Source organism: Salmo salar, chromosome ssa20, assembly GCF_905237065.1.
Source record: "Salmo salar chromosome ssa20, Ssal_v3.1, whole genome shotgun sequence".
NCBI lineage: Eukaryota > Metazoa > Chordata > Actinopteri > Salmoniformes > Salmonidae > Salmo > Salmo salar.
The window spans coordinates 29,346,855-29,367,217 of NC_059461.1; the positions used below are offsets into that span (position 1 = coordinate 29,346,855).

At 42.3% G+C, this 20,363-nt stretch overlaps 2 protein-coding genes across 5 annotated transcripts in view; one reads left to right on the forward strand and one right to left on the reverse strand.

Annotated features, from left to right (window-relative positions):
- The first annotated feature begins 78 nt into the window (after positions 1-78).
- LOC106580303 (mitochondrial sodium/calcium exchanger protein) lies at positions 79-17,940 on the forward strand. Of its 3 annotated transcripts, XM_014161159.2 has the most exons (15): positions 86-600; positions 6,305-6,457; positions 8,469-8,521; positions 9,059-9,116; positions 9,285-9,390; positions 9,479-9,646; positions 9,903-10,019; positions 10,531-10,599; positions 10,699-10,829; positions 11,045-11,186; positions 13,084-13,205; positions 13,304-13,457; positions 13,567-13,647; positions 13,792-13,856; positions 15,763-17,940. In XM_014161159.2, the coding sequence occupies exons 1-15, from the start codon at positions 403-405 to the stop codon at positions 15,949-15,951; spliced, it is 1,806 nt and encodes a 601-aa protein (XP_014016634.2). In that variant the 5' UTR covers positions 86-402; the 3' UTR covers positions 15,952-17,940. The 3 variants fall into 3 exon arrangements, with proteins under 3 accessions (XP_045559132.1, XP_045559131.1, XP_014016634.2); XM_045703176.1 differs by having other exon boundaries at positions 79-600; positions 6,315-6,457; positions 10,531-10,829; XM_045703175.1 differs by having other exon boundaries at positions 82-600; positions 10,531-10,829.
- A 331-nt stretch (positions 17,941-18,271) lies between these two features.
- tpcn1 (two pore segment channel 1) overlaps positions 18,272-20,363 on the reverse strand; it is a 32,335-nt gene continuing 30,243 nt past the window's right edge. For both annotated transcript variants that reach the window (XM_014161158.2, XM_014161157.2), the window contains exons 25-27: positions 20,139-20,278; positions 19,936-20,016; positions 18,272-19,696 (exon numbers count right to left, since the gene is read on the reverse strand). In XM_014161158.2, the coding sequence (XP_014016633.1) occupies positions 19,592-19,696; positions 19,936-20,016; positions 20,139-20,278 (326 nt within the window). In that variant the 3' untranslated portion in view covers positions 18,272-19,591. The remainder of the gene's footprint in view (positions 19,697-19,935; positions 20,017-20,138; positions 20,279-20,363) is intronic.

Genomic DNA, 20,363 nt, shown 5'->3' on the forward strand with positions numbered 1-20,363 from the left:
CTGCCTGGATCTCACTACAATTGTCGGATGGGTTTAAGTGTGGACGTCACGTATTTTAAGGAAGTAACACTGATGACGCAGGCTTGGAGAGTCCGCGAGTTAGAGGATTTATACATAATGTTCACGGACTTTGCTAACACTCAAACAGAAATGGTGTCAACAACTACAAGAAGAAGAGCTTTGCGCGTATATTTGTAAGGACTACATAATAAAGAGGTGGCTGTAACAAAGGTTTGGTCAAGCTGTTAATTATTGCTGATCAGGCAGCCTTCAACTTTTCATTGCAACATTTAGTTTACAGCAATTAGTGACACTTTAATTTCTTCTCCAGTATTCTAAGGTTTGATCTAAACCGAACCCACCCAGTCTCGGAATGGACGCAATCCTTGAACGGAATAAATTATGAAATCTCGGGTAGTTTTTATCTCCATGTTGCTGCTGTTGTGTTTTCAATGTATTTATGGCTTAGGCTCCGGAGAGTCGGGTACCGCGGTAGTTCCGTCTCCAGACCGATCCTCTGACGGTGCTGACCTGCGCTCGTCCGTGAGTACTATGGTGGGCACGCACATCGCGATGTTCCATCAGGAAAACACAGACAAGGTTAGTGAGATACATTTGGTCATGTAGTGTATGTGGACACCTGCTCGTCGAAAATATCATTCCAAAATCATCAGCATTAATATGGAGTTTCTCCCCCCCCCCTTTGCTGCTATAACAGCCTCCACTTTTCTGGGAGGGGTTTCCACCAGATGTTGGATCTTTGCTGTGGGGACTTGCTTCCATTCAGCCACAAGAGCATGCTGAAACAGGAAATGGCCACAAAGTTGGAAGCTTAAGATTTCCCTTCACTGGAACTAAGGGGCCTAGCCTTAACCATGAAAACAGCCCCAGATCATTATTCGTCCTCCACCAAACTTTACAGTTGGCACTATGCATTGGGGCAGGTAGCTTTCTCCTGGCATCCGCCAAACCCAGATTTGTCTGTTGGACTGCCAGATGGTGGAGCGTGTTTCATCACTCCAGAGAACGCGTTTCCACTGCTGCAGAGTCCAATGGCGGCGAGCTTTACACCACTCCAGCTTACGTTTGGCATTGCGCATGGTGATCTTAGGCTTGTGTGGGCTGCTTGGCCATGGAAACCCATTTCATGAAGCTCCCGACAAACAGTTATTTTGCTGACGTTGCTTCCAGAGGCAGTTTGGAACTCGGTAGTGAGTGTTGAAACCGAGGACAGACGATTTTTACGGACTATGCACTAGAGGTCGACCAATTATGATTTTTCAACGCCGATACCGATACCGATTTATTGGAGGACCAAAAAACCCTGATACCGATTAATCGGCCGATTAATTTTTTTAATTACTATTTATTTATTTATTTTAAATTTAAAAATGTATTTGGAATAATGACAATTACAACAATACTGAATGAACACTTATTTTAACTTAATATAATACATCAATAAAATCAATTTAGCCTCAAATAAATAATGAAACATGTTCAATTTGGTTTAAATAACGCAAAAACAAAGTGTTGGAGAAGAAAGTAAAAGTGCAATATGTGCCATGTAAGAAAGCTAACGTTTAAGTGCCTTGCTCAGAACATGGGAACATATGAAAGCTAGTGGTTGCTTTTAACATGAGTCTTCAATATTCCCAGGTAAGAAGTTTTAGGTTGTAGTTATTATAGGAATTATAGGACTATTTCTCTCTATACGATTTGTATTTCATATACCTTTGACTATTGGATGTTCTTATAGGCACTTTAGTATTGCCAGTGTAACAGTATAGCTTCCGTCCCTCTCCTCGCTCCTACCTGGGCTCGAACCAGGAACACATCGACAACAGCCACACCCTCGAAGCAGCGTTACCCATGTAGAGCAAGGGGAACAACTACTCCAAGTCTCAGAGCGAGTGACGTTTGAAACGCTATTAGCGCGCACCCGGCTAACTAGCTAGCCATTTCACATCGGTTACACCAGCCTAATCTCGGGAGTTGATAGGCTTGAAGTCATAAACAGCGCAATGCATTGCGAAGGGCTGCTGGCAAAACGCACGAAAGTGCTGTTTGAATGAATGCTTACGAGCCTGCTGGTGCCTACCACCGCTCAGTCAGACTGCTCTATCAAATCATAGACTTAATTATAATATAATAAACACACAGAAATACGAGCCTTAGGTCATTAATATGGTCGAATCCGGAAACTATCATCTCGAAAACAAAATGTTTTTTTCTTTCAGTGAAATACGGAACCGGTCCGTATTTTATCTAACGGGTGGCATCCCTAAGTCTAAATATTCCTGTTACATTGCACAACCTTCAATGTTATGTCATAATTACGTAAAATTCTGGCAAATTAGTTCGCAACGAGCCAGGCGGCCCAAACTGTTGCATATACCCTGACTCTGCATGCAATGAACGCAAGAGCAGTGACACAATTTCATGTTAGCAGGCAATATTAACTAAATATGCAGGTTTAAAAATATATACTTGTGTATTGATTTTAAAGAAAGGCATCGATGTTTATGTTTAGATACATTGGTGCAACGACAGTGCTTTTTTCGCAAATGCGCTTGTTAAATCATCACCCGTTTGTTGAAGTAGGTTGTGATTCGATGAGAAATTAACAGGCACCGCATCGATTATATGCAACGCAGGACACGTTAGATAAACTAGTAATATCATCAACCATGTGTAGTTAACTAGTGATTATGTTAAGATTGATAGTTTTTTATAAGATAAGTTTAATGCTAGCTAGCAATTTACCTTGGCTTCTTGCTGCCCTCGCGTAACAGGTAGTCTGCCTGCCATGCAGGCTCCTCGTGGAGTGCAATGTAAGGCAGGTGGTTAGAGCGTTGGACTAGTAACCGGAAGGTTGCAAAAACGAATCCCCGAATCCTCCCTGAACAAGGCAGTTAACCCCCGTTCCTAGGCCGTCATTGAAAATATGAATGAGTTCTTAATCTGGCTTGCCTAGTTAAATAAAGGTGTTAAAAAAAAAAATTAAATCGGCAAATCAGTGGCCAAAAATACCAATTACCGATTGTTAAGAAAACTTGAAATTGGCCCTAATTAATCGGCCATTCCGATTCATCGGTCGACCTCTACTATGCACTTCAGCGGTCCCGTTCTGTGAGCTTGTGTGTCCTACCACTTCACAGCTAAGCCGTTGTTTCTCCTAAACTTTTCCACTTCACAATAACAGCACTTACTACAGTTGACCAGTGCAACTGTAGCAGGGCAGAAATTTGATTTACTTGCTTGTTGGAAAGGTGTCATCTTATGAGGGTACCACGTTGAAAGTTACTGAGCTCTTCGGTAAGGCCATTCTACAGCCAATATTTGTCTATAGCGATTGCATGGCTGTGTGCTCAATGTTATACACCTGTCAGCAACGGGTGTGGCTGAAATAGCCGAATCTGCTAATCTTATGGGTGTCCACATACTTTTGTATATATAGTTTATCTAATTAGATTTCAACCATATGTCTGACTTTGTAACTCAGTTTTCCCCGACAAGTGCCCCTTTAAATGTGTCTCTTCTTCTGACAAAATCATGTTGATTTGATTATATTTGGTGATGTGCGGCTAACTGCCTAACTGGGCAACTCTTCAAGTAGCGCGGAACGCTCTACTCCATTATCCTATATACAGGCAGAGTTGAGTATTGATAACTGGTCGCGCGATTTGCTAGCAACAACAATGAATCACCAGCAATCGATACTTGTAAAAATGTCAATTCTGAAAACGCTTACCTGTACCTATGTTTGTCCTGTACAACTGCGGTCCTTCCGAGGGGTGCTGAAATTCATACTTTTAATAAAAACATATCCAATACAACCACCGACTTTTTCCTTGTTTGTGTTGCTCAACTTGAGACATAGTGGCCTTGATATACTACGTAAACGGAGAATAAATTGGCACAAACTCATTTGGGTTGAGCAACGAAAGAAGAAAAATTGTGGTTGTAGTCGATACAAGTTTTTATTAAAAGTATGAATTTCCGCAGTTTTACTGGACAAACGTTGGTACAGGTAAGCATTTTCAGAATTATTGACTGATGGTGATTCAATGCTGTTGCTAGCAAATCGCGCAACCAGTTATCAATACTAAATTCTGCCTTGATATAAGAGAAACTGAGTCCGGCTTTACTCAGCTACTCTTCCAAGTAACATAAGGCATGGACATGCCTTTTTTTATTTGATCGTGATTGGTATATGTGAGCAAAAAACCCAATTTTTTTTTAAATTCACATTTTGGGTGCATCTCAATAATCTAGAATAGCTCTCCTCTTTCCTTTATCTACACAAACTAAATCCAACTATATTGTTTTCACCAGCCCAATAGAGTACCACAGTATGACTCAAAATACCCATAAAACCTAGCAGTCAAATAAGGAAATGGATAGGTCAGGATAAAGATGAGTCTGTGACAGTAGGGTTGAAGTTGTTGGAAAAAGTGGACCCTTGCCTTTTGGCTGATCCATTTTGTGGTTTCAGGGTGGGTGAAAACAGAGTTGGGTACTGTGGAATCGGTCAGGGTAACCAGAAGTGGTCTTGTGATAATTGTTTGTGTTTCTGCTGGTCAGAGGGAGAAGGCACTCCATGTTAAACGAATGGGGGCAAGAGATGTGAATTGTTTCGCTCTCAAGAAAAGGGCGCCATTGAAAGGAGTGATTACTGGGGTAGTGGTAAATGTAAAAGTTGACCAACTGAAGGGGAAGATTCCCGGTGTTTGTGATGCTCGTCGTTTGGTGCGACAGACAGGGTTGCGAGAGTGGTGAAACAGAAGAGTCATTGTCTGTTCTTTTGAGTTCTGATGTTGAGCCTTTGCCCGACAAAGTGATGTTAGGATATATAAGTTGTTCTGTACAAGCTTTTGTGCCGAATACATTACGTTGTTACAGGTGTCAAGCTTATGGGCATGTGGCAGCAGTGTGTAGGAGGGAGGTTCCTAGGTGTGAGAAGTGTGCAGAAGGGCATGAGAGAAAGGAATGTGTAGCATTGGGGAAAGTAGTGGTATGTGTTAATTGTAGGGGTTCCCATGTGGCTGGGGATCAGAAATGTCCCGTGCGAGAGAGGCAGGTTGAGGTTTCCAGGGTTAGAGTAATGCAGAAGTTGTCAAATGCTGAGGCAGTGAAGAAAGTAGAGGAAGATGGGTCAATGGGGAGAGATCCTGAGAGGAGTGGTGTGAGTAGTAGATCTGTACCAGTACAGAGGGATGAACCAACAAGTGATATATGTTTCAGTAAGATTGGATTTTTAGCATTTATAGCAATGGTTACTGCAGGGATGGAACGTAAGTCCCAGAACATTGTGGTTGTGGTGGCAGCTGCAGAGAGGTATTTGGGTGTGCGAGACTTGACATCAGAATAGTTCCAGGGTGTGTTAAGTGGTGATGTCCCACCCTTTCAGGTTGTTGGCCTGAGGTAGGACTAAATATATTTAAATAGTGGAGTAGGGTGGTGTTATTTTAAAAAAAAAATAATAATTATGAGTATAGTGTTAGATTGTAGGCTATTTGTTTGTTTGTTTATTTATTTATTTTGTTCAAGCAAAGTATAAAGGAGTTGTACTCAAGTCTAGTAGGTGGCGGTAATGCAACATATTGAATGCCAACCGCCATTAAACTTCATCGAAGAAGAATTAAATGGTTCCAATCATTTTTCCACCATTCATTTTTCCTATAGGGGAATTTAGAAACACTTAAAATTAGGGCTGTGTTTCTAAAATTTCCTATAGGAAAATGGTTTTATGGGTATTATGACACCTTCACTGTCAGCCTGTATAGAGGGGTTGGTTGTTTAGCAACGAAACGACATGTGCGCAACTAGGGGCAAAACAGACAGGGTTGACTTAGATTGTTGACAACATGTAAACATCTCCAATGTTTATTGAAAACATAAATAAAGTTGCACAATGGGCACTTGTTGTCTGTCAAATACATCATTACAGTTGTTGGTTAGCTAGCTAGTGAATTTTTGTCATTGTTGCAAGCTACTGTATCTGGCCATCCAGAATCACAACAACACTAGGCCTTCTGTCCCCTTAAAGCGCTGCTTTGTTTTCATTAGGTTCTCAGCTAACCCGTCTGTGTTGAGCTCAGTGTGAGAGATGATGGTCGCCATTATCCAGATTTAACCATTATTTCTTTGTAAGCTTATCCCCCCTCCAGTGTGATGTGTGTGTGTGTGTGTGTGTGTGTGTGTGTGTGTGTGTGTGTGTGTGTGTGTGTGTGTGTGTGTGTGTGTGTGTGTGTGTGTGTGTGTGTGTGTGTGTGTGTGTGGGCATGCAATTGTCTTTCAGTGTGCCATAGTGATGAACCTGAGTGCTGTTGATCGCTGTGCGTTTGTGAAGACCACCCCAGACTGCAGTATGGAAGACAGCTTCATCAACTACCTCAAGATGACCTTCTGTCTACTACCACCCGACCTCACACCCCTCACCATCACACTCTGTGTAAGTGTGTGTGTCTTGTCATTAGCAGGTGCTCTTACTACCCAGAATGACTTACATTGAAATAAGGAAGCTGAAGAAACCTCAATAGAAGCTAGTAATGGATACTTCCCTCTGTTCTGAGTAGAACTTCCTCTAATAAAGCTGGATTTACATCAGCTTTAACTGAACCATGCAGTAAAACACATGAAATCATGAGTCATGAAATCAGGCTGTGAGGGAAAAATTACATATTTACCTGCTTTGTTGATTATATCTGTATGAATATTGATAGTTAACAACTATGTGCCTGGCAATGGTAAGAGATTTTCATAACTACCAATGCTGTGCTTCTGCAAAAGGATGGTTCCCCTCTAGCTCCCCGAAGACCCTCTGACTGTATAGTCAAGGACATGGGGCAACTCAAGATAGATAGCCTGAGGAACAGAACAAACCTGCTATTGTTTCTAATCAACTTTGCTTCTGACAATCTAAGCCAAATGGAGGGGGTGAACATCACCTGGTACACATAACCACAAGATGAACACAAGGTAGCTTGTGATGCCCCGATCTGCCGGGCAGGGGTGGAACCAGCCATGACTAAGCATTTTTAGGTCTGCTATAAGACCTCTGTATTTTTTGTATGGTTGAGCTCCCAGCCTTCCACTTCAGAGTGTATGATTGGCCAGCTTCATTATTGCAATTCTTATTAAATAAAGATGATTGTTTGAAGAAATGACAGTCTCTCTCACTTGGTTAATATCTGGTGAAATTGCAGAGCGTGAAATTCAAACTACAGTATTATAAATATTTAACTTTCATAAAATCACATGTGTAATACATCAAAATGAAGCTTAACTTCTTGTTAATCCAGCCGCTGTGTCAGATTTGAAAAAGGCTTTACGGCGAAAGCACACCATGCAATTATCTGAGAACAGCGCCCCGCATACAAACACATGAAAAACATATTTCAACCAGGAAGGTGCGACACGAAAGTCAGAAATAGCGATATAAAAAATGCCTTACCTTTGATCTTCTTCTGTTGGCACTCCAAAAGGTCCCAGTTACATCACAAATGGTCCTTTTGTTCGATAATGTCCTTCTTTATATCCATAAAAACTCAGTTTAGCTGGCGCGCTTCAGTCAATAATCCACCCAGTTTCCCTCCATCAAAATGCATACAAAATGAATCCCAAACGTTACTAATAAACTTTTCCAAGTTTATTTTTCCAATAAACTTTTCCAATAAACTTTTCAAAGTCAAACAACGTTTATAATCAAACCTTAGGTACCCTAATACGTAAATAAATGATCAAATTTAAGACGGAGAATCGTTATTGTCTTTACCGGAGAAAAATACCAAAGAACGCACTCTCTTCCACGCGCTTGGAAACACTACAGCCAAAATGGGAGCCACCTAGAAAAACTACAATTTCTGGCTCATTTTTCCAAAAACCAGCCTGAAACTCTTTCTAAAGACTGTTGACATCTAGTGGAAGCCCTATGAACTGCAATCTGGGAGGACTTGGCCTTATAATAAAAGTGATAGCCATTGAAAATAGTGGTAGGCTGAATTTCGTTTTTTGGGGGGGATGGTTTGTCCTCAAGGTTTTGCCTGCCATATCAGTTCTGTTTTACTCACAGACATAATTTTAACAGTTTTAGAAACTTGAGTGTTTTCTATCAAAATCGACCAATTATATGCATATCCTAGCTTCTGGGCCTGAGTAACAGGCAGTTTACTTTGGGCACGCTTTTCATCCGTATGTCAAAATACTGCCCCCTACCCAAGAGAGGTTAAACATTTTCACGACAAGTGTTTAACTGAGGATTTCTCCTCAGGGTGTCCACCCAGTCACCCCAGAGGCCCAGGCTGTACTTCATAGGCCTAATAGTAGGCTGCACTAGTTATTTGTGGGGAAGAAGAGATGCGACACCCGCCCATTTGATATAAAAGTAATTTAATATTTATACATTGACATTTTGGCCATGTCAGAACTAATCTTTCATCTCTATCCCTCTCCTTTCTCTACAGATTATTTGGTTGTTGTTCTTGTTCATAGTTCTGGGACTGACTGCATCAAAGTTGTAAGTTTCACTCACATGTTCTGTTTATAATGTCTTTGCTGCCTGTAAGTTAAGTTTACAGACTGTATAAGACTGAGAAACATGAGTTTCATAACAGTCTCTGTCTCTCGCTGTACGCTGGCTGTAAAGAGAGAGGTGTTTGTGGTTGTGTTCCGTTGACTGCAGAGTTACAACAGTGTTATCTTCAGCAGTTCAAGTTGATATGGTCACATCCCACTGGGCACACACTGGTTGAATCAATGTTGTTTCCACGTCATTTCAATGAAATTACATTGACTTGACGTCTGTGCCCAGTGGGATGGGCCTAGTCACTTGACCACCTGAGATGAGTGTGTCATGGTTAAGGATTCCACTCAGGGAGATAAGACTTAATTTAATGTTTGTGATTTGGTCATGTGCCTGATCACGTATCACAGACAAAGCAAATGTCCTCCAGACTGTGGTTACATGCTGTGTGTGTTGGAGGCTGGGGGGGGGGGGGGTTCTAGGTTACCTATTGATTGACTTAAGGTGCATCTATGTTTTTTCTATCTTCAGCTTCTGTCCCAACCTCTCAGCCATCTCCTCCACCCTTCGACTCACACACAACGTGGCTGTATCCCTCTACAGCACATACACACTGTATTGCATTCAACATATTTTCATGAATTTTTCTTTAAATCTGCTTAAATTATCACCTCGTCAGACACACACACACACAAATACACTCACAAACAAACTCTACTCTAGCACCAAAAGTGTTTTCCCTAACAGTGTGTGTCAGGGTGTGACGTTCCTGGCGCTAGGTAACGGAGCCCCAGATGTCTTCAGTGCTACAGTGGCCTTCTCCCGTCCACACACTGCTGGCCTGGCTATAGGAGCACTGTTTGGTACGTACACATACAACTCCTTGCTATAGAAGCACTGTTCAGTCAGAGTAGACCTGCTCCTTTAATCCCTCTTTCCCTCCGTCCATAGGAGCGGGTATCTTCGTAACCACTGTGGTTGCCGGGGCTGTGTCATTGGTCAAACCCTTCACTGTGGCGTCCCGCCCCTTCCTGCGTGATGTCATCTTCTACATGGCCGCTGTCTTCTGGACCGTCGTCATCCTCTACAGAGGAACTATATCACTGGGAGAGACACTGGGTAAACACACACACAGTTGGGTTAGACTTCTTGCGTCAGAGTTGAATAAGAGTTGTGTCTGCCCTGGGAGCTACACATCACCAAACCTCTCTCTATTTCAGGTTTGTCTATCAGTTATGCCTCTGTGTGTCCCTCAAGCTTGAACCCAGTCAAAATATTTCAGACCTAGACACAGTATTCAGTGTACTTCAGAAGTTAGGACTATTTACACTGGGGTGAATGGGGTGAAATAAGAAGTGTTTGTTTCTCTGTGTAGGGTACCTGGGGTTATATGTGGTGTATGTGATAACAGTCATCGCGAGTGCCTACATCTACAGTCATCAGAAACACTCAGCGACCAGAAGTTCCATCCAGACCTCAACACATGTACCAGGTAACACACACACACACACACACACACACACACACACACACACACACACACACACACACACACACACACACACACACACACACACACACAACAAACTCTGCATTGTTGGGAACGGCCCGTAAGTAAGCATTTCATGGTTAGTCTACACCTGTAGTTTACGAAAAATGTGACAAATAACATTTGATTTATTTGACACACACACACACAGTGAGTGTCACCTGGTAGACGTGTTTAACGATTCTGGTCCCCACTAGAATAGTAAACAAACAAATATTTGACCAATTGGGGACATTTTGTTAGTCCCCACGAGGTCAAATACTATTTCTAGGGGTTTAGGGTTAAGGTTAGAATTAGTGTTAGGGTTGGAATTACATTAAGGGTTAGGAGCTAGAGTTAGGGTAAGAGTACAGGTTAGGGAAAATAGTATATTGAATGCACTGAATTGTGTGTCACCACAAGGTTAGCTGTACAAGACTGTGTGTGTGTGTCTGACAGTCATATCTGTCTGCAGAGTTCCAGTCGTCTGAGTCCGATGATGAGGCAATTCTTATATCTAATAGCAGCATCCAGGAAGACTATGGTAACAACCACAATCACTGTGTACATCCTACTAAGCTTTTCCGCTGGGGTGTGCTACGAGAATCAATCCAGTCAAGTGTTTGTGTTTGTGCGTGTATAGACAGTGAGTACTGTCCCCTGCTGCCCTACTGTGAATCAACCAGTTCCATCCTGTTGAGTTCTCTCAACCCGGTGGACAGCAGGATCTGGAGGAGGAAGTCCTGGCGCTGGAGGGCCATCAAAATACTAAAGGTGTGCATGCATGACTGTATGTGTGTTTTTCTATTTGCAGATCTGAATTTGTGTCTTTGCACTTTTCTATTTGCAGAACCGTAATAATTAGGGGTAAGTGTTATGACAGGGGTTGTAAACAGAGCCAGACCTTGTGTTTTTGTTTGGACAGGAGGAGCATCAATGTGTGCTTGAATGTGTGGTTACTGAGCTGCAGTTTCTCCCCTGTCCACCAGATGCCACTAGAGGTGCTGCTGCTGCTGACTGTTCCAGTGGTGGATCCTGATAAAGAAGACAGGAACTGGAGAAGACCATTAAACTGCCTCCACCTCACCACCGCACCACTGGTGTGTGTGCTCACCTTCCGTTCTGGAGAGTGTAAGTCTACATGCCTGTGTATTAGTGAAGCGCAGGTTGACTCATTATCTGCTGCCCGCCTGGGTTTAATTCCTTAAAAAATCCACCAATGTATAATTATTGTGCTATTTATATCTATAGGTCACATTTAGCCTAAAATAGTGAAAGATAAACCTATCTGGTATTAGTGCATATGTGTAAGCTTTACACCTCGATCACACCGACAGCATCATTGCATTTTGGTACACCAGAAGTACATTCATTTCCAATGGAACGCTGCATTTGTCTTGCAGCATTGCGTTGCAGAGGCAGTTGCAGTGCGTTCTGGGGTGCATACGTTGAACATATGTGTCAAACTGTATGTGTAGACGGCTTGACAGAAATGGTAGCAGAAGGTGAATGTTGACATTTTGTTGCACACACATCCAGATGATGATGTGTAACATTTTGAGTAATGACGCTGTCGGTGTCATCAAGGCGTTAGGGTCTAACTGTACGCACGCCAAATAGCCTACATGCCAATCAGCAAATGCCTTTGCGAACAGGCAGAGAAAGTTAATGTCAATCTACTGAGGCAGAGTTTAATTAAGAGAAAAGCTGTGAAATGGAGAGTTGAAAATAAAGAGAAAGGACGGCCAGAAAAGTCATGTTTGGGAAATATTTGGTGAAGTGGTAAAAGAGGATGACAGCATTGCCAGCTGTGTTATGTGTGATGATTGTGAGGCCCTATACAAATTCGACAGTCACAAGACGGGGACTTCAAATTGGCCTATGGCACACCAAGGGAACTGTACTGCCTACTGTTGATGGGTTAAATGGAAACTGAAATCTGGACACTGACTGTAGGTCTATAACCTCTCACATAGCCTTAATATTAAAATAATTAAGCATTTCTTGCAGTAAAATTATACACCAAATGAAGGAAAAATGTGGATATGGGAACAGGAGTGGAGAAATATGATTTATTTCTTTCAGCATCTTGACAGAATGTGAATGTGCAGTTAGATACAGTCTGTAGAGCACAGGAGGTTGGTGGCACCTTAATTGGGGAGGACGGGCTCGTGGTATAAGCTGGAGTGGAATTCGTGGAATGGTATAAAATACATCAAACACATAATTTCCTGTTGTTTGATGCCATTCCATTTGCTCTGTTCCAGCCATTATGAGCCGCTCTCCCCTCAGCAGCCTCCACTGCTATAGGGGCGATATCTTGATCAGTATCATAAAAACTAGTATTTAAACCACATAAAATGTGCATCCAAGCCAAACTGAAATCTTATCAGAAACATGTTTGGTCGTTTTCATAGCTTTGTTTCCTTACAACTGGTCAGACTGATGCCATTTGGAAATTTTGCACAGAAAATCTTTCCGTTTTTTTAGTTAATTTATTTTCTCCCCGGTCCCTAAACTTCTTTGCTCCACGAAAGAATCAGAGATGACTAAGAACGTTACCAATGTCAACTAGATTGAAACATTAATTCTATCAATTCCTGACATTATTCTGGTGAGCAGGGGTTTATTTAGTCTTCTGGGGCAACATATAATGACAGAAGAGAAGCTGCATGTATATAATTATAGACAAGTTGACTAACAAATAGCCTACCAAAATGTCAGAAATAAGCAGAAATGTATCTAAATCAGGCACCCCTGTCAAAAAAATAGTTCCGACCATCTCTGCCTGTAGCCTAGAGCACATGTTCTATATTAGAGGGTTAGGGTTGGGTGCAGGGCCTCAGATTTCCCTTTATCACATATAGTCTGGCGGTTGCGGATGTGTTGTTAGCAACAGCTGACCTGCGTGCCACGACTGTGTATGGGTGTGTGGTCAAAGAACCTCAATCTCTATTCTGTAAAGTGTGACATCCTCTCCAGAAGAAGTGTGCTAACCCACTGGACTGGTGTCACTTTCTCTCTCTAGACGGGATGTATCGGATCGAGGATCAGTTTCCTGTCTGGGCGTTGACGTTGCTCTTTGGCCTCTTCCTCTCCGCCATAGTCTTCCTCACCACCACCAACAACCACCCCCCGCCATACCACTCAGTAAGAACACATACACAGACACATTCCTTCTTTCCATAACTGTTGTTGTCTCTGTTAGGTGTTGTGGTGTGTATGATGTGTGTGGGTTTTCTCCATAGCTGTTCTCTCTGCTGGGCTTTGTGGTGAGTGCGATATGGATCAGTGCTGCGGCCTTGGAGGTGGTCAGTATCCTGCACATGCTCGGTGTGGTCTTTAGTCTGTCCAACAATTTACTGGGTCTCACACTGCTGGCCTGGGGAAACAGCATAGGGGGTGAGACACATACACGCAAACTGAGGTTATCTGCACTCCCCTACTAATCATTCAACAGAAGACAGACTGACTGCTTGCTTGCTGTAGTGTTGAATCTGTTTATTTCCAGATAGTTTTTCTGACGTCACCATCGCTCGCCAGGGCTACCCTCAGATGGCAATATCAGCCTGCTTTGGGGGAATCATCTTTAGTATCCTTTTGTGTGTCTTCTGGACATGTTTGTGCAGGCATAATGCGAGTGTGTGTGTGTTTGACTGTGAAACGCATTATGCGAGTGTGTGGGTACCTCTGCTATGTGTATGCATTATGTTTCTGCCTTGACCATGTTCCTCAGACATGCTTATTGGAGTGGGCATTGGCTGTCTGATGCAGATGTTTAACAACGAGCCAGTGGTGACAGTACGTCTGCTCTTAGCTTCAGTACCCTTTCATATATATATATATATATATATATATATATATATATATACACAGTTGAAGTCGGAAGTTTACATACACCTTAGCCAAATACATTTAAACTCAGTTTTTCACAATTCCTGACATTTAATTCTAGTAAAAATTCCCTGTCTTAGGTCAGTTAGGATCACCACTTTATTTTAAGAATGTGAAATGTAAGAATAATAGTAGAGAGAATGATTTATTTCAGCTTTTATTTCTTTCATCACATTCCCAGTGGGGCAGACGTTTACATACACTCAGTTAGTATTTGGTGACATTGCCTTTAAATTGTTTAACTTGGGTCAAACATTTCAGGTAGTCTTCCACAAGCTTCCCACAATAAGTTGGGTGAATTGTGGCCCATTCCTCCTGACAGAGCTGGTGTAACTGAGTCAGGTTTGTAGGCCTCCTTGCTCGCACACACGTTTTCAGTTCTGCCCACAAATTTTCTATAGGATTGAGGTCAGGGCTTTGTGATGGCCACTCCAATACCTTGACTTTGTTGTCCTTAAGCCATTTTGCCACAACTTTGGAAGTATGCTTGGAGTCATTGTCCATTTGGAAGACCCATTTGCGACCAAGCTTTAACTTCCTGACTGATATCTTGAGATGTTGCTTCAATATATCCACGTAATTTCCCTACCTCATGATGCCATCTATTTTGTGAAGTGCACCAGTCCCTCCTGCAGGAATTCACCCCCACAACATGATGCTGCCACCCCCTTGCTTCACGGTTGGGATGGTGTTCTTCGGCTTGCAAGCCTCTCCCTTTTTTCTCCAAACATAACGATGGTCATTATGGCCAAACAGTTCTATTTTTGTTTCATCAGACCAGAGGACATTTCTCCAAAAAGTACGATCTTTGTCCCCATGTGCAGTTGCAAACCGTAGTCTGGCTTTTTTATGGCTGTTTTTGAGCAGTGTCTTCTTCCTTGCTGAGTGGCCTTTCAGGTTATGTCGATATAGGACTTGTTTTACTGTGGATATAGATACTTTTGTACCTGTTTCCTCCAGCATCTTCACAAGGTCCTTTGCTGTTGTTCTGGGATTGATTTGCACTTTTCACACCAAAGTACGTTCATCTCTAGGAGACAGAATGCGTCTCCTTCCTGAGCGGTATGACGGCTGCGTGGTCTCATGGTGTTTATACTTGCGTACTATTGTTTGTACAGATGAACATGGTACCTTCAGGCGTTGGACCAGATTGTGGAGGTCTACAATGTTTTTTCTGAGGTCTTGGCGGATTTCTTTTGATTATCCCATGATGTCCAGCAAAGGTAGGGCCTTGATTTACATCCACAGGTACACCACCAATTGACTCAAATGATGTCAATTAGCCTATCAGAAGATTCTAAAGCCATGACATAATTTTCTGGAATTTTCCAAGCTGTTTAAAGGCACAGTCAACTTAGTGTATGTAAACGCCTGAGCCACTGGAATTGTGATACAGTGAATTAATCTGTCTGTAAACAATTGTTGGAAAAATTACTTGTCATGCACAAAGTAGATGTCCTAACTGACTTGCCAAAACTATAGTTTGTTAACAAGAAATCTGTGGAGTGGTTGAAAAACTAGTTTTAATGACTCCAACCTAAGTGTGTGTAAACTTCAGACTTCAACTGTATATATATATATATATGAGCTGAGTTTGTAATTGGTTGTCATAAACATTTTGTAGAGGTAGTGACCAGAGAAATGTCTTTGTCTGAAGTGCATAGGATAGGAGTTTTATCAGGAAATACATTAAAATGTTTATCAATGAGCGAGAATAGCAGCCGTCCCGATATTGAACTCTGTGCGATACCTTTTTTCAGTTTCCACATGATTGGACTTGCATAACCCTATTTCACCCCCTCCCACCCCCCAGTTTGAACCAGCGGGTTTGTTGACCTGGGTTCTAGCAGGTTCTCTGGGTCTCTCTCTGGCCCTCTCCTTCATCCAAGTTCCTCTGCGCTGTTTCCACATGGGCCGGTCCTATGGAATCTTCCTCCTGCTCTTCTACGCGGTCTTCCTCTTGGTTGCGCTGCTCACTGAGTTTGGCTTTATCCACACCTGAAGCCAGTAAGGAATGGTTTGGACCAGTCTGGTGGAGCCGCCTGCGAGTACTGAGTGACTTAAAGCCAATAACACTGGGCCTTAATTGAGTTGGAGCAAATCACCCTGTGGCGTTACTTTAGTCTGTTTGCACTGACTGTATTTTTATATTTAGATCGCTATTAGCTGTTACATGAGCAACAGCTACTCTTCCTCGGGTCCACACAAAACAATTATACACACACATACAGAAATGACTGTAGGGACAATTGTTTTTACAGGCAGCATAGTGTGAATCATATGTGAAAGCAGTATAACACTGTTTTAAAAGTAACCCATATACCAACAAGGAGAAAAAATACAAGACAAAAGCTGCAGTAGCACTAGGGAATTCTCTCATTTAAATCAATGTGAATGCAGTGTCTCCTATCTTAGCGAGACACACTGCTGTTTGTAATGGTTGATGTGAGTAAATTGTAAAATGTGCTCTATGCATTTATGGCATAGAAATACCTATATAGTTCCAACTTCTGAAACATGAAACAGCAGGGCGCAGCTGTTAAAATGATTTGAAGATGGCCCTAAACAAGCTACTTTACGTAGTAGCTTCAAAAAAATGTTTTATTAAGAAAGTTTTCTTTACTATGACAGATGTATGATAGATATAGAGGTAGTACATTACTGCCCCTGATAGATATTTGCACCTTTGGTAAAGGATGCTCTTATGAGAACTTTGTCTGGGCTGTGTGTATATGTGTTAAAGGAACTGAGATCCAGGTAAATCACAAATCCCTAGTGAACTCAGTAAAAAAACCCATCTTAATTGAAAAGAACATCCTAAGCAGGGTTCAGTCTGGTTTTAGATCAGAGCACAGCACCACAACTGCAGCTATGGCAAAGGACATAAATGCACTTAAACAGAGCAGCACATTGTTGCTTTTTATCGTTGATTTATCAAAGGCATTTGATTCAGTTGACCATGAATTGTTGCTGGCTAGACTCAGTAACAGGTCTCAGTGAAGGGGCAGTAAACAGTTCCTAAACCAATATGTATATGCTGACAATCACAAGTCTAGCTTTCTTGAGATTAATAGAGGTGTGCCCCAGGGTTCCATTTGAGCTCCTGTGTTGTTCTCAATATTCATGTACTCACTCCTCTGGTTCAGGCTGTTGAAGAGCTCAAGTCTGCTTTTCAGTCACTGCAGGTCTCCCTTTATGGTCTCAAACTGGTATTGAATGTACAAAAACTAAATTCATGACCTTTACCAGAGCTAGCACTCAGCCAGAGAAGGTTAGCATTGTCACATCTGGCAGCTTATCCATTAAAGTGTCATCCTACAAATACCTAGGTACATGGTTGGATGACAAGTCCTTTAAAGTTCATATGGATAATCTTGTGAGGAAGCTTAAATTGAAATTGGGGTCATATTTTTGTAATAAGGCTTGCTTCCCGCTTATGGCCAGAAAGAAGATTGTTTAGGCCACTTTTTTCTGTAATTGATTATGGTGACTTGTATATGCATGCAGCCTCCTGTCATACATCCTTACGCTTTATTACAAATGCCAAGTCACTCACCCACCATTGCACCAAGTAGTGGGTTGGACCTCACTTTATATGCGCAGAAAGCTACATTTGTATGTGTTAATCTACAATGCCTTTTAACTCTGTAGTCTAGTCTCTTTCACCACCAGCAGTTACCATACCGGGTCTGCTAGGTGATTGCTACTTACAGGGGCATGGAATAGTCTGCAACCAATGCTTCATCTAGATATGTTAGTGCCACTGACTGAATAAAACAGATAAATAAGGGAGACTGTTACAGAGGAGTGTAGATGCTTTTTTTTTCATGTTGAATTGTATTCAATTGATATGTTTTAATTCTAATATATTGATTGTTTGTAGCTACCTTGTCCAGGTCTCCCTTGAAAAAGAGACTCTGGGTCTCAATGGGATTTTCCTGGTTCAATAAAGGTTAAAGGAAATAAATAAAGGCTCTTATGTGTAGACTCATGTCTAGGTGCTGAGATGTTGATTATTGTGTGTGGTCTCTGTTAAAGATAGAAATAAAAAAATCCTTCATGTAACAACCAGATATTGTTAATAGACCACCATATCTCAGGGCTAGTCTGAGCCTGACCTCTCCCGAAGTCGTGCAGCGTTCTAAGACACGTCACTACAGGCACCTTGGTTCAAATTCAGGCTGTATCGCAACCGGCCGTGATTGGGAGTTCCATAGGACGGTGCACAATTTGCCCAGTGTAGGTTGTCATTGTAAATAAGAATTTGTTCTTAGCTGACTTGCCTATTTAAATAGGAAAGTAAGCTAAGTTAGCTATGCAAATGCACTTGACAAAGTGAAACATTTATTTAAATTATTCCTAATTTAATACACTGACAGAATAACAAGTTATAAAAGTAAAGTACTGTCTTAGGTTTGTTGAAACACTGGTTAGGAGATATAGCTGTAGGTTACTGGACAGGTGCAGGGGTTTGAGGGGTGTGTGTAGTGGCTTTTGTGGGGGCTTAGATTAGTACTGGCAGACAGGGCGGGTGTGTCTTGATGCCAGGACAGTCCGATGACCACTGACCTCAGAATGAACACAGAAGGGGTAGTGGCTACAAAAATAGGCTGTAGAGTGTATCTACATGCAGCAGTGTTCATCTCATAGAGATGGAGGACGCAAAATTGTATCTGTCCCATTACGGCGTCTGAGAGCATTGGCAGCACCATTCAGGCAGTCTCCATTTTGAAGTAGTCCATTTTCTTATTTTACTACTTCTACAAACTTAAAGGGAGTATAATGCCACCTGGAGTGTTTGAACAGGTATAAAGCCAAGGTTAGCAATTTACTGCCACATGCAGTTATGGAATGTCTGGGTACGAGTATAATTAATTGGCTGATCCTTCCTGATGACCTGGCTAGAATGATTTGATCCTTCCTTAAGCCATAGAAAGTCCCACCCAGTTGACTACTTCAAAATGGTGAAAGTCGTCAATGGCACTGCCCAGGCTACATCAGGCTTTTGGGCACTAGAGTCCTCTATTTATCTCTATGGTGCGTGTCCTTTATCTACAGGTGTGTGTCCTTTCCCTGTCCAGATGTGTCCTCTCTGTGCAGTAAAAAAAAAAAAAAGAGTACTGTGAAATCCCAAGTCCATCCTAGTGTCTCGTCGTACTCAGGTCCTGAACATCAGCTCTCTGTCTCACAGCTAGAGGTCCTAACCCTAACACTTAAAAACCCTGACCTCTAACCCATCCATCGATGCTCTGCTTCTCCTATCCATGCATCAGCAGACTAAGTCCTGTAAGGGTTGGGGTTAGATAAAGCTCTTAAACCTGTTTGAACACTGCGATCCAGTCAGAGAGAACATGATTTATATCAACACAAATCACTGCTGGGATCCAGGCTGTAGTCCAGTGACATCATCCCATCTGTCCACATTCCGACTGTCCAGCAGGATGCCAGGGTACAATCCCTCAGGATGGGTGGAGGGAGGGAGAGATGGAGTGTTGAGTGGGTCTCCGTATTGTCATTGTGGAAAACATTTAGTTCAGAGTGCTCTGTGGCATGATGACTGAAGTCAAAGAGGTGTGTTTGAAGAGAGAAACAGTGAGTGAGTATTAGTTGGTGCTAAGTAGTCCTTGTGAGTTGAGCTTGGGTTAGGATTCATGTTCAGGGCAGGGAGGAGGGATGTCCAGCTCTCTCCCCACTAGGCTTCTGTCTGACTGGGGTAAATTCTCTCTGGAGTACTCAGCATACCACTCCTACACACACACACACACACACACACACACACACACACACACACACACACACACACAAAATCCATTTAAAAAAACGAAGTGTCAGAAATATAGTCATTTGTATAATCCCATTGGTTAGACAGTGAGGGAAGATCAACATCCTGTCTTCAGCTAGATCAAGTCATCTCAAGTCTCATTTAAAGTGACATCTAAGATGGAGCAGTCTGCAGGGTTCTGGTTGTCATGGCAATGTGACTCACCTGAATCTCCTCCTCGTACATCTTCATGCTGAGGTCACTCTTGGTCCGCGACCTCCGACCCAGATACACCAGAGACGAGCTCTACACACACACACACACACACACACACATACATACACACACACACACGTCAGTCTATATTTGTAAGAGTGTAGGATGGGGTTTGTGTGCGTGTATGTGAGTGTAGGTCTGTGTGTTCGCACCCCACTGCGGTCCATGGCCAGCAGTACTCCCTGTAGAGAGTTAAGTGAGGAGAGCCCAGGACACGTCTTCTTATAAAGCTCCAGAGTGGCCAACGCCTCGTCACGACTCACCTCTGCCTCAAACACTATACCGTTCTCATCTACAACACACAAACACACCATCTTTACACGCACATCTCAAGCACTACAGCGTTCTCATCTTACTTTGACCGTTCACTCGCGCAC